Below are 15507 nucleotides of genomic sequence, written 5' to 3' on the forward strand. Positions count from 1 at the left end.
CACCCATACCCTTACATCTACCCCTTACCTAACACTACGGGCAATTTAGCATGGCCAATTCACCTGACCTGCACATTTTGGACTGTGGGAGGAAACCGGAGCACCCGGAGGAAACCCACGCAGACACGGGGAGAATGTGCAAACTCCACACACAGAGAGAGTCGCCTAAGGCGGGAATTGAACCCGGGTCTCTGGCGCAGTGAGGCAGCAGTGCTAACCACTGTGCCATCTTGTTTTTCCAATTTAGACAAACCCTTAGTTTTATTACACTGAAAGAACTTACCAACATTGACATTGTTTCTTTCACTGTGCCTATATAAATTAATTGGACCCAAGGGCATAAACCTTGATCTAGCAGCACTAAAATTCAACAAGAACCTGACTGGTAACAGAAAAAAACTTGACAGTTTCAATAAAGAGAGAGACACACAGAGTTTGGTGTTGTGTTCTCGCAGTTGTCAAAAGCTACCAGTATAAATTTAAGACAGGCAGATCAGGTAATAAGAAGAAAGTAAGTGGCTTGCTGTTTCTCAGTATTATGGCTTAAATGGTCCCCAAGAACTGATAGGAACATCAACCTTAAATGTCAGGGATGTTAATTTAATATTGTAATTGCACATGGGCAAGGTTTTTCTAAAAAAAAATCCTTCCCAAGGAAGTCTAATTCCCTCAAGTTCATATCAGCTTGACGCAGAATGATTCAAAAGTCACAAACAGAACCCATTCATCCATTGTGTGGCTTCATGAAGGCGGCTTTGACCTCTAGCCTACCCATTCAATTAGTCACAATTTTCTCAGTTGATCTGAAGGGAAACCATAGAATCTATAATTCCAGAAGAAAACAAACCATTAATTTACTTATGTGCATTGCCACACCCAGCCCAGTGAACACTTACTTTGAAATCAAATATCAGAATGTCCTAAGATAATCAGATTGTCACCAAGTTCTGACTTGACCCACTTTCTTTTAAAGGGTCACCACACACTATGTACACGTACCTTCTTGATATTTGCTCCTCCTTTTCCAATGATATTTTTGTGAAACTGTTTGAAGATGGGCACAGAGACGGAATAGCTATTCTCCACCTAAATTTGAAGATCATGGTAATTAGTGGCAACATTAGTGAAATGACCACACATACATCTATTACATTGACATAAATAATATATACATTCCAACTTGTGCACTTGCCCTCCTAAAATAAATGAAGATTTGAGCTCCCAGATAGTATCTGAGAACACCATCTTCTACCAGGCAACAAGTTTCTCATTATATTGTAACCGTTAATCAATCAAAATCAGGTCAGTATGTGCTCAGGACAGATGGTCAGGAGGCTGGAAGAACACATCAGGTAGTGGAGAAGACAACATTTCAGGTCTAATACTTTTTCAGGGTCCTAAAGGGTTATACCTGAAACATGGACCTCCACCTCCTGATACCACCTGCCTAGTTGTGTTCTTTCAGCCTCGTGCCTGTATTTTGGATTCCAGCATCTGCAGCTTTTTGTGTCTATTTGCTCAGGAGCATTTACTTGTTTTCCTACAAGACCTGTGGATCCAGCGTTCACACATTATTGAATGTGCTGGCAAGATGTCACAAAGACTTTAAACACTTCGCCTTCACTATCATGGGTCGAAGTCCTGGAATTTCCTCATTAACAGCATTGTGGCTGTACCAACAGCATCAGACAGAATACATCAGTTCAACACAGTGACGCACCATTACAGATTCTCAAGGACAGTTAGGGAGGGGGTCAGTAAATGCTGGTCATGACAGTGACACTCAATTGCAAAAACACATTCTGTTACTATTGGGTCATGGTACAAGTGGTGCTATATACACCAGCCAAGCTTAACAGCTAAAAACTATGCAGACCTTTCTTAAATGTTTGCTTCTGTATGACAAAGATTATTTGTTCTACTCTTGCTCTGCTGAACTACCTTTCCAGATACTTTCCTGAATGGCAAAAATCACTTACCAATTCGGCCACGATTTTCTGCAGGAACTTTGCACATTTTTCTACCTCATTTTTGGGGCCACGGAGCTGCACTATGTCACTCTTTTGACTTGGATCTGGGAAATTAATAACCACCTAAATTGTGGCGAGAGAGAGAGAGAGAGAGAGAGAGAGAGAGAGAGAGAGAGAGAGAGAGAGAGAGAGAGAGAGAGAGAGAGAGAGAGAGAGAGAGAGAGAGAGAGAGAGAGAGAGAGAGAGAGAGAGAGAGAGAGAGAGTTAATACAATAGGAATCCAAACAAAATTAGAGAAAAATGAAGGTGATAAAACTCAACTCCTTGCACTGGTTACCTCAGGGAATTTGTCACGGATTTCCTTAACTTTCTCTCCCTTCTGGCCAATGATTGTACGATGAAAACGATGCTCAATTATCAAATCCTTGGAGCGTTCATTTTCCTGTGAATCAAATGCTTTTTAAAAATCAAAAGGACAATCAAATGAAATTAGATGCCCTCAGCTGTTATCTTAATAATGAGAGTTTACTTAATCAGGTGTTATTGTAGCACTTGGAAGGTCTTAGCTTTAATACAGGTTGCGTTGATCTTAAGTCATAATATGGATTATACACTTGGTGTCCCACTGAGTGGAAGAAAAGCATCTCTAGACATAACAATTTTAGAACAGAAGGCCGTACAGCAGCAACAGCCTTATATTGAAATTCATGAACTGCACAAAGCAGAATCAACTTTCCAACAGTCAGAAATGTACACCACAGAAACAGAAGCTTAGTCCAACTTGTCCTTGCCAAACATATCTAAAATAATCCAGTCACATTTTCCAGCATTTTGCCTATATCCCTCTAAACCACTCTTCTGCATGTTCCCATCCAGGTGTCTGTTAAAAGTTGTAATTCTACCGGCCTCCACAAATTACACATACCACCCTCTGAATTGAGTAAGCTGCCAGAGAAAAAGTTGCCCTTTAGATCCCTTTTATATCTTCTCCCACTCACCCTAAATCTATGCCCTCTAGCTCTGGACTCTTCTACCCCAGGAAAAAAAGACCTGTGTCTATTTACCTTATCCATGCCCCTTAGTTTTAGAAAACTCTATAAAGTTCAAAGTTTGAGAAGATTTGTAGCTTGGGTGCGCGTTGTTATGGTTCTGTTCGCCGAGCTGGGAATTTGTGTTGCAGACGTTTCGTCCACTATCTAGGTGACATCCTCAGTGCTTGGGAGCCTCCTGTGAAGCGCTTCTGTGATCTTTCCGCCAGCATTTGTAGTGGTTTGAATCTGCCGCTTCCAGTTGTCAGTTCCAGCTGTCCATTGCAGTGGTCGGTATATTGGGTCCAGGTCGATGTGCTTATTGATTGAATCGGTAGATGAGCGTCACCTCTATAAAGGCCACCAATCTGCAGGGAAAATAGCTCCAGCCTATTCGGCCTCTCCTATAACTCAAATCCTCCAACATCCTTGCAACTCTTTTCTAAGCCCTTTCAAGTTTCACAACATCCTTAAAATGTAACAGGGAGGCCAGAATTGCACACTATTGCAAAAGTAGCCTAACCTAAGTCCTATACAGCTGCAATATGATCTCCCAACTCCTATACTCAATACTCTGACCAATAAAGGAAAGCATACCAAACACCTTCACTATCCTATCTATCGGAGACTCCACTTTCAAGGAGCTATGAACCTGCACTCCAAGGTCTCTTTGTCCAGCAACACTCCCCATGACCTTACCATTAAGTGTACAAGTCCTGCTCTTTACCTTTTCAAATTGCAGCAACTCGTATTTATCTAAATTAAACTCCATCTGCCACTCTTCAGCCCATTGGCCCATCTGATCAAACTCCCGTTGGATTCGGAGGTAACCTTCTTTGCTCTCCACTACACCTCCAATTTTTGGTGTCATCTGCAAAATCAGTGGACAGCGTAGCAAACTGTGTGGCACATTGCTGGTCACAAGCCTCCAGTTTGAAAAGCAACTCCCCCAAACTATTACCCAGTCTTCTACCTTCAAGACAGTTCCGTATCCAAGTGACTAGTTTGCTGTATTCCATGGGATCTAGCCTTGCTAACCATCTCCCATGGGGAACCTTGTCAAAACATTTTACTGAAGTCCATACAGATCACGTCTGCCATTCTGCCTTCATCAATCCTCCATGTTACTTCTTCAAAAAGGACTCAATCTAAGTTTGGGAGACAGGATTTCCCACACACAAACTATATTGATTATCCATAATCATTCCATGCCTTTTAAAATGCATGTGGTCTGACTTATCCAGTTATAGTAGGATATGAAACATAATACAAAAGTTGGCAATGTTGGATATTTGGTTCATCTTTCTGAAATGTTGTAGTGTGTCTGTGATCACATTGACATGGGAGCACGGAATGGCAACATTCTGAGCCAGGCATCAAGAAGAGTTCTCTTCCCCAAAAGGAACTCTGTACTGATCATAAAAAGGTCAGCAAGCTACTTTCAAACAAACAGTAAGTTCTCATATAACAAACATGCTCAACTCAGCTCAGCTCATAAACAAGCAATACTGAATTAATTGGAAAGACTAACCCAATGGAAGAACGTGGTGTTAAATTATACCAAACTAAAAACTTAGAATTTAAATGCACAGTCTACATGGAGTCAGCAGATTTTAGTCAAGTCAGAAATGGAGACGTTAATTGGCTTCAGCAACTTGGCACTAGTGACCAAGAAACCACCCAACTTACTAAGTAACTCTTTAATGCTTGCAAAGGGGAGGCTTAGTTTTAAACTAATAAATATCAGTTTATGCGACACCTTTCACGCAGGCAAAACCGTTTTTCACAGGAAAATGATCAAAGCCTAAATGACACCAAGCCAAAGAAGGAGACATTCCATAACTGTAAGCAGTGTACATAACTAGCCCTGCATGGAAAACAAAACCACTCAGTATTGCTGTCAGAAACAGTGAGATTATAACTTGCAGCCAACAAAGGGACTGAAGCAGTATACTTCCTTTTAACAGCAAAGGGTTCCTGCAGTGCAGCTCCTACCTTAGGAGGCCCTATCTGTTCCCAAAATGGGTAGTACATCACTGAACAGGTTGATTAGAAAATTTCTCCATTTTAACAACACCTATGTCTTTTGAATTGTCCTCTGCTCACCATTCTGGATGCAAGTTCCAACAATTCCTTCTTGGCATCTTGAACTCCCTGAGGGTCTCCTTCAATCCGAATTAGATTACTCTTCTCGTTATCAGGAGGGATGCGAACTAAGACTTTGTACTGATCCTTGATACGATTTACTTGGAAGAGAAGAATTTTTTTAAAAATAAAAAGCTGTTCCAACATTTGCTCGGATAATATTAAAATTTTGATCCCAGAAACTCAGGTTATGATAAATCTCAGTGCTGTAATGAGCATAAAAATAGATTTCTTGTTAGTCCATAACTTTGATGCAATATTCCCCTTTAACTGGACCCAGCTTTTAGGTGGAAGAGGGGTACTACTGGGATTTGCAATCAGATTCTTCTGGTTCACAATGCAAGTTCTTAAAACCACTTCAATGTGTGTAGTTAGTGTTTATCTAGTGTGCCACGTCAAGTCTGCATTTTATCCCCATTCTATTGCAAATTAACAAAGCAGATATTCAGATAATCAAAAGTTCCTCTGTACTATCAGATTATCCCAAAAAAAAAGAGATAACGGTTCCGAGAAAACATTACGTCAAAGAGCTGTTTCAACCCTGATTGTACCCTTAACAAAAGATACAATGATTAAGAATTACCTCTGCTCACTGAAATGCTGCCGAGAATACTACTGGACAATCCTGTCTCTCTCAACACACTTTACATGGAGTTCCACACAGGGATGAACCCCTTTCCCCAGATAATCTCTCCAATATTTTCCTGTACATGACAGAGGTGCATGTCTGTGATATTTGGTGACTTACCCCACAAAGGCAGCAGTCTTATCGCTGATGTACAGTCCGCTATCCTGGGATGGATGGGGAAAATGTGGGGGCTGGATGGTGGTTGGGGGCTCGGGCACAGCGTGCCTTTGCATAGTCCCCTGAACGGGGAGCAAACGTCATAGAAACTGAGCCCCAGAGGAAAATCAACTAACTGAATAATCAATTATCCAAATGCAAGAGTGCCCTTAGATTGGTGATTACAAATGACCTGGTCCAAAAGAACAATGGTGGTGGGTGTTGGGAGAAAAGACAAGCAAGAGAAGACCAGTGACAGCTGAGGCAAGGGGGTTGGAAATCTGAGACAATATAGTGGTGGTGGTGGTGATGATGGTGATGGTGATGGTGGTGGTGGTGATGATGTGGCTGTTAAAAGTACACACCATCCACTTTTCCACTGAATTTTGCAAGACAACAAATCAGGCCTCAGGGATCAGCCAGTTAGGTTACAATCCTAATGAAGGGCTTATGCCCGAAATGTCGATTCTCCTGCTCCTCTGATGCTGCCTGACCTGCTGTGCTTTTCCAGCAACAACATTCTTGATTGCTCTGCAGTCCTCACTTTCTCCTAGTTAGGTTACACCCACTTATAAATACTGACAGTTATTTAAAAGGGCCCAAAAAGCTGTCAGTGAAGCTCCAAGGAATCCATTGCTATCTCTCAGCTCATGATCCAAAGATTTCAGCCCTCAGTACAGGAAGATTAGCATAACAGTACTGTGGAACTTTGGTGCATCCCAAGTAGATGTCACATGAGAAAAGTGAATAGCAACTACAGTAGCCATATATTTATCTCTGCTTCATTACAAGTCAGCCAACCTGCCTCCTACAGTAGTGACCATCTTTGAACTTCTTTGACCACCCAAAAAGGGTTGTGCAAGGTCCAATCATATCTTGGTATACATACATAGCAACACTTACTGTTTGTTCCATTCTTCCCAATAAGGTGACGGTGAAACTTGGGATCAACTGTTAATTCCGTGTAATCCATACGATTCACCTGTAATTGAAATATTAACAGAAAACAATTATACCTCAACAGCTTGCAAACCATCTATTCTGCACCATACCAAGAGTCTATCCTGTGCTAAATCCCAGAAAAAAATTATGTACCATTTTAAAAAAATCTAGAACTTGACCAAACCAAAAATATTTAGTGTGAAACAAAAATACACCATAAAACAAAGTAGAAATAACAGGAAACACAAAAACCAAGTAATATTAGACAAACAAAGCTGGCTGACAGCATTAGAAGGGAGAACGTAGGTTTGTCCATCTTTGTCAGGGTACTCTCTCTGCCAGGAATACCTTTAGCCTAAAATATTAACTTCTATCCCCCATATCATATATTGATGGGACTGCCATGTACTTTGTTATGCACACTCTTCAGGGAGCTTCCCCACTTTGTTACAGTTCTCGATGTAATACTCACAATTGGGAAGGTCCTGGGGTTTAGGAGGGGGGTGGTGGGGAATGAACTGGTTCTCTTTGTGCACTCAACCCCTCACTTGGTAGCAACAAAAATGTTTAAAAAGTTTCAAGATGGTTCCCATTCTTGGTGCAAACAAACTTATGGTTTTACAAGGAGTCAAATTAACCATGCTTTCTTGGAGTTCAAACAAGAGAGAGTCTGTTTATTACTCAGTCTCCCCAAATTAGTAATGCAACATGCATTTTATATTAAAAAAAATAGGGTTTTTTTGGTTACTTTTTGGGCAGTCTCTGAACGATCTTTGTATTTTTAAAAATGTGACAATGTGCACCACCCTCTCCAGATAGCCACTTAATTTACATCTACTGTCAATTTTTGTTGTATCACTATTAAAAAATATATGTTCTATGATTTGCAGGTGCCAATTTTGGACTGGGGTGTACAAAAGTTTAAAAACACAACACAACACAAGGTTATAGTCCAACATGTTTATTTAGAAGTACTGGCTTTCGGAGTTCTGTTCCTTCATCAGGTGGTTGTCACCTGATCAGCCTGGTGTTGAGATTTTTAAATAAAAAAATTTAACATTACAGTTTCAAAAGTTAAAAATGCCTACAGTATGTCAGAGTTGTGGCCCATGATCATAAATCTGCAAGCATAATTAATTTGTATTTCTAAGCACTAATCCTGCCCCATCCTGTAGTTCCAGGTATCATACATATGATATCTTGGCAATAACATTATACATTTCTGTTGTGAATTATGGATTGAATCTGAATTCAAACTCATTTCACTCAAATACGATACAAAGCTGCTCAGCGGACTTATTTAAAAAGTACAGATGTGATGTGGAATACTTCGCAGCAAAATATTTTTTGCTAGTCTGATGATAGATAATCTGTAACAGTAGCTTTTTGTTCATCATTTAGATGAAACTTAGAAATACAGCCATAAAATGGATTTGTCTTATAAACCCAAGTATAAAATCAGCAACCAATATACACCGAAATCCTGCTCTTACGCACGTCAGTAAATTTCACTGCTCCAAGTAACACTCACCAAATCCTGCACAACACTTTCAATTTGCTCCTGAACTTGTTTCACCTCCTTGGTTGGGCCTTCCAGACAAATCTTATCCTCACCATCAGTGAATTCAATGTATACCTGCATCAAGAACAAAACAAACAAAAAACATTTCAGCCCCAGAGAGAAAAGTTGTGCTCAAGAAAGTTGCATTGCAAGTCATATACCAGATAGGAAACCCAGGTAGTGATCAGACAACTGAATGAGAGAGAGAAGTCATTGATTGCAGCAGGGCAGAGACTAATTATCAAAAGATAACGCAAACATTTCAGAAATCATGGCAGAACAATAACCTTCACTACATACGGAACAGAACACAAAGCTTCTTCAGCATGGGGGCGGGGGTTAGGATGGGATATCAACGAAAGTCAGAATCATACAACATGGAAACAGACCCTTCAATTCAACTCACCCATGTCAAGCACATCTCCTAAACTGAGCTAGTCCCATTGGCAGAGGTATTGTGTTAAGATAGTTTTATAGACCAACTTAGTCACAGCTCACGATATACATTAATACCAGGCTCCTGTTCATTCATAACCTTTCACTAATTCATTATTTACTAGAACATTGTTTCATTTCATTTATAAAACTGCAGTTCTGTAGTATCCAAAATTTAAAAAACCAACCCTTTTAAACCAAATCACTATGCCCACACTTTGTCAGCCCTGCTACAAGCGGTGTTTACTTCTACATGCAGACTAATATCATCCCCATCAAGTCTCCACGAAACATTATATTAAAAATCAGCCCTTAGCAACGTTCTCCTGGACCAGAATAGATTCAGTTACAAAGTAAACGTTAGATACCTTTTAACTGGGCCATTATACTTTTAAGAAACTGAAAGCAGCGCTCGCATGAAATTGGATGAACGAAGGAAACTCATACCAGCAAATAGTAAATAAATCTCCAAACCCAGTTAATTAGTTTAATATTATTTATTCTTTAAAATTTTAAAGTTACTTAAAGCATATAGGCCTAGCATTTTTATTAATATTTACTAACTTAAAAGACAAACAGGCTAACACTTCCTAATTATGCAAGCAGGCCAGACAGATTCCATCAGATGTAGCAACCAGCACGCTTTAACCTATCACGTCACCCAGGACAGAAGCCCTTCATTCCTTTGTGTTTAAAAAAACTAACACCATTGTTATGAGATTTTAACAACATATAAGAGCTGCATATAAAAAGGGGCTCTTGCAAGAACACTGTTTTGGGATTCTATTGCCATATCAAACTTGTACTGTGATGGCTGAAACAAGATGCTAGTTTTGCTTCATAGATTTCAGTTATTTGAACATGATCCCACAGCTAGACAAGGAACAGAACACCAAGCCTCCTCAGTATGAGGGAGGGGGGTTATGGCAGGACATTAACTAGAGTCAGAATACAGTCCAGAAACAGATCCTGTGGTCCAACTCTGAGGTTTCATAGACTGAACAAGTCCCATTTGCCTGCATTTGGCCTATATCCCTCAACCTTCCCTATCCATGTAAATGTCCGAATGTCTTTTAAAAACCTCCGAGGTCACCCATCAACCACCGACGCTTCAGGGCAAAAAGTCTCAGCCTATCAAGCTTCTCCTTATGATGCATACCCTCCAGTCTGATAACATCCACTGGAAGTCTTTTCTGCACCTTTTTCCAAATTTAATAACCACCTTTGTAAAGGAAGGCAACCAGAACTGTAGGCCTTGAGTGGCCTTACCAATGTCCTTTTGTAATTGCACATGACAACCCAATTCCTACACGCAATGCTCTAACCAATGAACACATGCATGCCAAAATGTCATCTTCAGCACCCTGGCTATCAATGACATCACTTTCAAGAAAGTGTATCTTAACACCTGGGTTTCTCTGCTCAGTACCAAGTCCCAGGGCCCTATCATTAACTGTGCAAGTCCTACCTTGGTTTGCCTTGCCAAGGATACAATAATTTGCATTTACTTAAATTAAACTCCATCTGCTGCTCCTCAGCTCACTGAGCCAGCTGATCGAGATCCTGTTGACCTCAGATAACCTTCACTGAAACCAAAATAGTGCTGAGTAGACATTGGCAAAACTGCTCACCATGCTTCCTAATTGCTTATTCAAATCATTTATATAAATGACCAACAGCAGTCAACCCAGCACCAATCCCTACCCCCCATTGCAGAGTAGAAGCTAAGGGACAAAACAATGACCCTTTCTCTGTTACAGGACAGAGCCAAGGGAGGAATAGATCCAAAGAGATACCTAAACACAGTTAAGGGCCCATAAACATTTAAGCCAAATTGGCCACATTCTTGGAAAATCTACAAAATAGTGAAGCAGAGCTTCTCGTACCTTTGGCATTTGCTGTGTTATGCGACTCAAGTTCTGCCCTTTCTTTCCAATGATGAAGCGATGGAGCCAGGATGGAGCGTTGACACTTGCGACTGTAAAGCTATTAGCCTTGAAAATGGGTGAGATAGGGAGAAAAAAAGTAACTGGTTAACCATCTCAATAAAACACAATGTATGGTCTTGAAAAGTTACTAAAGTAGTATTGTATCATTTGCTATTCTGGCATATAAAAGAGCAGTTCGCATTTTGTGGTACCACTATTCACTACAAAAAAAAAATCACTAGCACTCAATTGTGTAGTTTTATACAAGTTAAACAAACTGTCACTCTATAGTACAGATTCAAGTACTGATGCAAAAGAAAGATTCATTGTCCAAGTTTCATGTTGCATCAGGACAAATACAAAAATGCGTTTCAAATAACCAAAATTAAATCAATCACAGGAAAAAAAAAAGAGGTGCTGGCTGGTTGGGAAGTCAATGGATGGCTGTAGAAAAAAAAAACAACTTCTGTTCTATAAAATTATGATTTGAAACTGGCAAATTTTGTATTTATCCTGATGTGTGTGAGATGAGAAGCTTTGACAATGTCTCCCTTTTCAAGGTGAGAACAGAAATACATACAACTTACAGAAGCACAAACAAATTTTTTAATCTGGACTTACAAAACAAAAAACAAACCTGAAGTTCTGGAAGGCAAGGGAATTTAAACCTTATTTTCTCAAGGAAATTGAAATCAGAGTGTAAACCTTCATCATGGCTTCAGCTCCACCCAAAATATGAATTTTCTCTTTAAAAATAAGAACACTGGGAATGCCCACACATCTGGAACATTGTGAATTCATTTGAAGAGGATTATGGTCACTGTTAAAATGTTCAAAAAAAAAATTCAGTCAGGTGGATATGCTACTAGAGAGTCAAAAGGGGCACCAGCAGAGGAGAAGAAAACTACTTAAAAAAACCAATCTTCGTGCCATCTGGGGAGTGTAAATTCACTAAAAAGACTGACAGGGAGCAGAACAACTGAGGGTTAATGGGTTGGTGCTGATCATCATCAACAGTTACTACATATTTTTGGAACTTGCATTAGTACCTTGTAGGGCAGGAAGGAGTCGACAGTACAGTCTGCATTAATGTTTGGATAGGTCAACTGGTTATTGCTTGTCCTTTTTTCTGCTAATTTTGATACAGATACACTTACTACATGTAAATGTTTGTTTCTGATCCAGAAAGGGGGGGTATTAGAGTTACCAATAAGAGTAAAGCTTGAATTAGGTACTAAACTCTTTGGGTGGGTAAAATGTAAACTGACATTCAACAAGAACAAAAGAAAAAAAAAAAAGAGGAATACACACACTGAGCAAGTAAACATTTTAGGAGCAAGATGAAGTCAAAGAAGGAACAGAAAAAGATGGCAGAAACATGGAGATTGTCCATGATCAGGTCTCCATACCCCAACCCCAAACCCCTCTCCCTACACACACCAATCTACTTGCATTGCAGCATCACAGTTAAAATACCATTGCTTGGGACAACTCCTGAGAACAAATAGACAGCTGGGCATCAAGGAGAATACAAGTGCTGTTTTGGGATTCCAGATAATGCTCCCAGAGGGTGGAGGGTAGTACATACAGTAAATATTAAAAACGTTATTACTGAGCTCATCATAGCTCTTTGAAGGAATTATGCAGAGTACAGCCTGAAACAGCTTACGAGTCAAGCATGACCACCTAATAAAGTGAGGTAAAGTGTTATTTTAAATCTTACAAGTTGTATTGCCAGAACAAGTGGATTTGCACTTTGTTCCACATGCTGGCCAGCTAAGGCACAAGGCAGTTCGACATTTACGTTCCAACTTAAACTTGCTCTGCCTTTGAAGAGACAGGGTTAAATCCCTGAAAGCAAAAGGTGACTGGCACGAAGGCAATCCAGATCAAAAAAGAGAGGATGCTACTGTTACCATCGCCAGGTTATGCTATTATACAAACAGGTGTTGAGAACCAACTCTGATAATAGCACACAACAGTCAAAGAGCATTTACAGAAAACAATTAGAACACAGAAGTTATCTAAGTCAGGCAAAATGCATCACCAGAATAAAATTCATAATCTGTGCATAATTTAAATCATATACGATTGCAATAATCAGGCGATGATATAACCTACTTTAGCATAGACTTCAGTCAAAGCCTGCCCCAGTTTGTCAGGCTCACCACGAAGGATGACAGTTTCAGAATTGCTATCCGAGGGTGGGATTTCGACAGAGACTCCAGTCCGTTCCAAAATCTCCTGCAGCGAGTTGCCTTTGGGTCCAATAACATACTTGTGTTGGGATTTCTTCACCTCTACTGCGATCGTTGTGGTTTTCTTTTTCTAGATGCAAAAGATTTAAAAACTAGTAATTAGTTTAAAGGTTGCCCTGTAACTACAAGACTGGTGTGGTACAGGAAAATCTAGGTTACATCTCTACAGTGGGCCAACTTACCCAATTTTAGTTGAGGTGGCACCAGAACCAGACAGGAAAAGAGGGAAAGTTAAAAAAGGACTATAAATTTTCTTTTTGAATCATTATTCAGTGACATGACTACATCGGTTTTGGCATTTGGTTTCAACTACATAAGAAAACTGAACATTCTACAAGAAGGTAACATCTGTGGTCAAAAAGGAGATCAACACTTCAGGTTGATTAAAGTGGTGTCATCAGCCTGAATGATAACTCCAAAGTGTTTGACCATAACCCCACACAAGTTTAACAAGTAGATTCTCAATTAATATTGGACTCCAATCTTCATACCAGTTTAATTTCATCTCCGTTTCAGCTGTTCTTTGAGGAAAATAGCAGACTCCCAGGTAATTATCCCTCCACTAATACAAACTTTCCTCCATGATTAATCATAAATAGGTGCAGAAGTTCATGGAAACACAAGTAGAAACTTCATACTGCACTGTTGTGCTACTAACACACTGCAATGAGTTACAGTCTATACCAATTAGTCACATGCTTTATTGTGTATCCATCAGTGGCAAATGCCAATCAGGTTTGAAATGAACATTTTATATATATATAGTGAAAAGGTATTGTTTTTATATGCCCTTTACCTTATCTTCATAGATCCTCTTGATGCGCGAGACAGCCTGTGCAACTTGTTCTTTCTCACCGGTGATAACAATCTCATTCTTCAAGACACTTGGAGGCGGGATATTAATCCGCGTTCCCGTCTCCTGCATCATCTCCCCAGCAGTCTTATTGAAGGGGCCAGCAATGAATGGGTGATAGACTTTCTCAATATTGATCCTCTCAACTGCACGTTTGTCCTGTGACAAAGAGGGAGAACATTTTGATTCAAACTTAAAGCTTTCCTGCCTTTAAAACAGCATTACCAAGCAGAAAGTCAGTCTTTTGTGTAAACCTAATCTCATTTGTGGCATCACTGCTGCTTTTATTCTGTGTCATTTTACCAGATGATCCATCCGGTATCTGGCTTCACTATGCGAGTTGTACACTTAGCTTCAAAATATCAACTTTCCAAAGGAGAGGAAGTCAAGAGGTTGTTGAGAAGTCTTTAATAAAACAGGTGCAGCTTGGCTAAAATCAAGAAGCACAGGGGTACATTATATGACAGTGTTAAGCTAGGGCTGTGTATTTAATAAAAACTCAGAACGTTGGATGCTGTCAGAAACAAATGATGCTGGAAAAGCTCCAGCAACCTTAAATCATTAAGTGCATACCTGTTCAGCAGATATCAGCAAGATTTCATGCCGTGCTTTTTCAATGCCTTCTTTAGTGCCAGTTATTTTGATCTGGTTGCTGGGATCTTCAGGCCGAGGAATCTGGATCTTGGTCGCGGTTTTCAATTCCAACTCCTGCAGTTTCTCTCCACTCTTTCCAATCACAAAACGGTGGTGTTCTTTGGGGATGGCTACTGTTGCTGAAGCCTAGGACCATTAGGCAAACAAACAGATAACAGCTTAGCACTAAGCATAAACACAGACCACACTTCAGGAAATAAACATGCCATCAACCATGACAAGATTTCAGAGGTATCACAAACACTACCATCAACCAAGTTAAATAAACTTGGAGTTAAAGATCAGAATACAAAGCTATTTTCATGCAAAATAGCATGAATTGTTGAGACTATGCTAACAGATAGCATAAACAAAACACAGGAATTTTAAACAAAAAATTGATATTGTTTTCTTTCCCCTTTACCAATAGCGCGCAAGAGAATCACCTCCAACTATGAAGGTACATCTTAGAGAATGTAAGGCTCCTCCTATAGTACGAGGAAGCATGCGCACATGAGGTTCTGTATGCAGCACAAGAAATCAGATCTCTAGACCCACAACTACACTTCAAACAGTTATCCAAACTTATACATGAAATCCGAGTGACTAATCAATTTTTTTGACTTGCATAATATATTCTCACTGTATATTTTTAATCAATCTAGCACTTTAACCATTTCGTGTATTGAGGCAAGCATGTTAAATTTTGGATACCTAGTCTGTCCACCACTGATTACCTGAGTCTGCAGCTTAGCAACAATCTCCTTCCTCGCTTTCATGACAGCCTCAAGCTTGCCAGAAACCATGATGGAAAGCCCTTGGTCCTTAGCCAATGAGAGTTCAATGTGTGCACCAGTCTTCTGCATGATATCCAGACAGATCTTAGCTTGATCTCCTTCTCCAAACTGGGTTATTTCTTTGTACTTGCGCTCTTCTAATGGTACATGAAAAACCTGGTAAGAGGAGAGAG

The 15507-nt window shown here is 39.9% G+C and overlaps 1 protein-coding gene across 3 annotated transcripts in view; it reads right to left on the minus strand.

Annotated features, from left to right (window-relative positions):
- The window catches only part of hdlbpa (high density lipoprotein binding protein a), a 76634-nt gene that overhangs the window by 36468 nt on the left and 24659 nt on the right, over window positions 1-15507 (minus strand). For all 3 annotated transcript variants that reach the window (XM_072573125.1, XM_072573123.1, XM_072573124.1), the window contains exons 5-15: window positions 15275-15490; window positions 14478-14684; window positions 13848-14063; window positions 12915-13121; window positions 10752-10859; window positions 8401-8505; window positions 6831-6909; window positions 5105-5244; window positions 2308-2412; window positions 1980-2093; window positions 1000-1086 (exon numbers count right to left, since the gene is read on the minus strand). In XM_072573125.1, coding sequence (XP_072429226.1) covers window positions 1000-1086; window positions 1980-2093; window positions 2308-2412; window positions 5105-5244; window positions 6831-6909; window positions 8401-8505; window positions 10752-10859; window positions 12915-13121; window positions 13848-14063; window positions 14478-14684; window positions 15275-15490 — 1584 coding nt within the window. The remainder of the gene's footprint in view (window positions 1-999; window positions 1087-1979; window positions 2094-2307; window positions 2413-5104; window positions 5245-6830; window positions 6910-8400; window positions 8506-10751; window positions 10860-12914; window positions 13122-13847; window positions 14064-14477; window positions 14685-15274; window positions 15491-15507) is intronic.

Source organism: Chiloscyllium punctatum, chromosome 6 (assembly GCF_047496795.1).
Source record: "Chiloscyllium punctatum isolate Juve2018m chromosome 6, sChiPun1.3, whole genome shotgun sequence".
Lineage (NCBI taxonomy): Eukaryota > Metazoa > Chordata > Chondrichthyes > Orectolobiformes > Hemiscylliidae > Chiloscyllium > Chiloscyllium punctatum.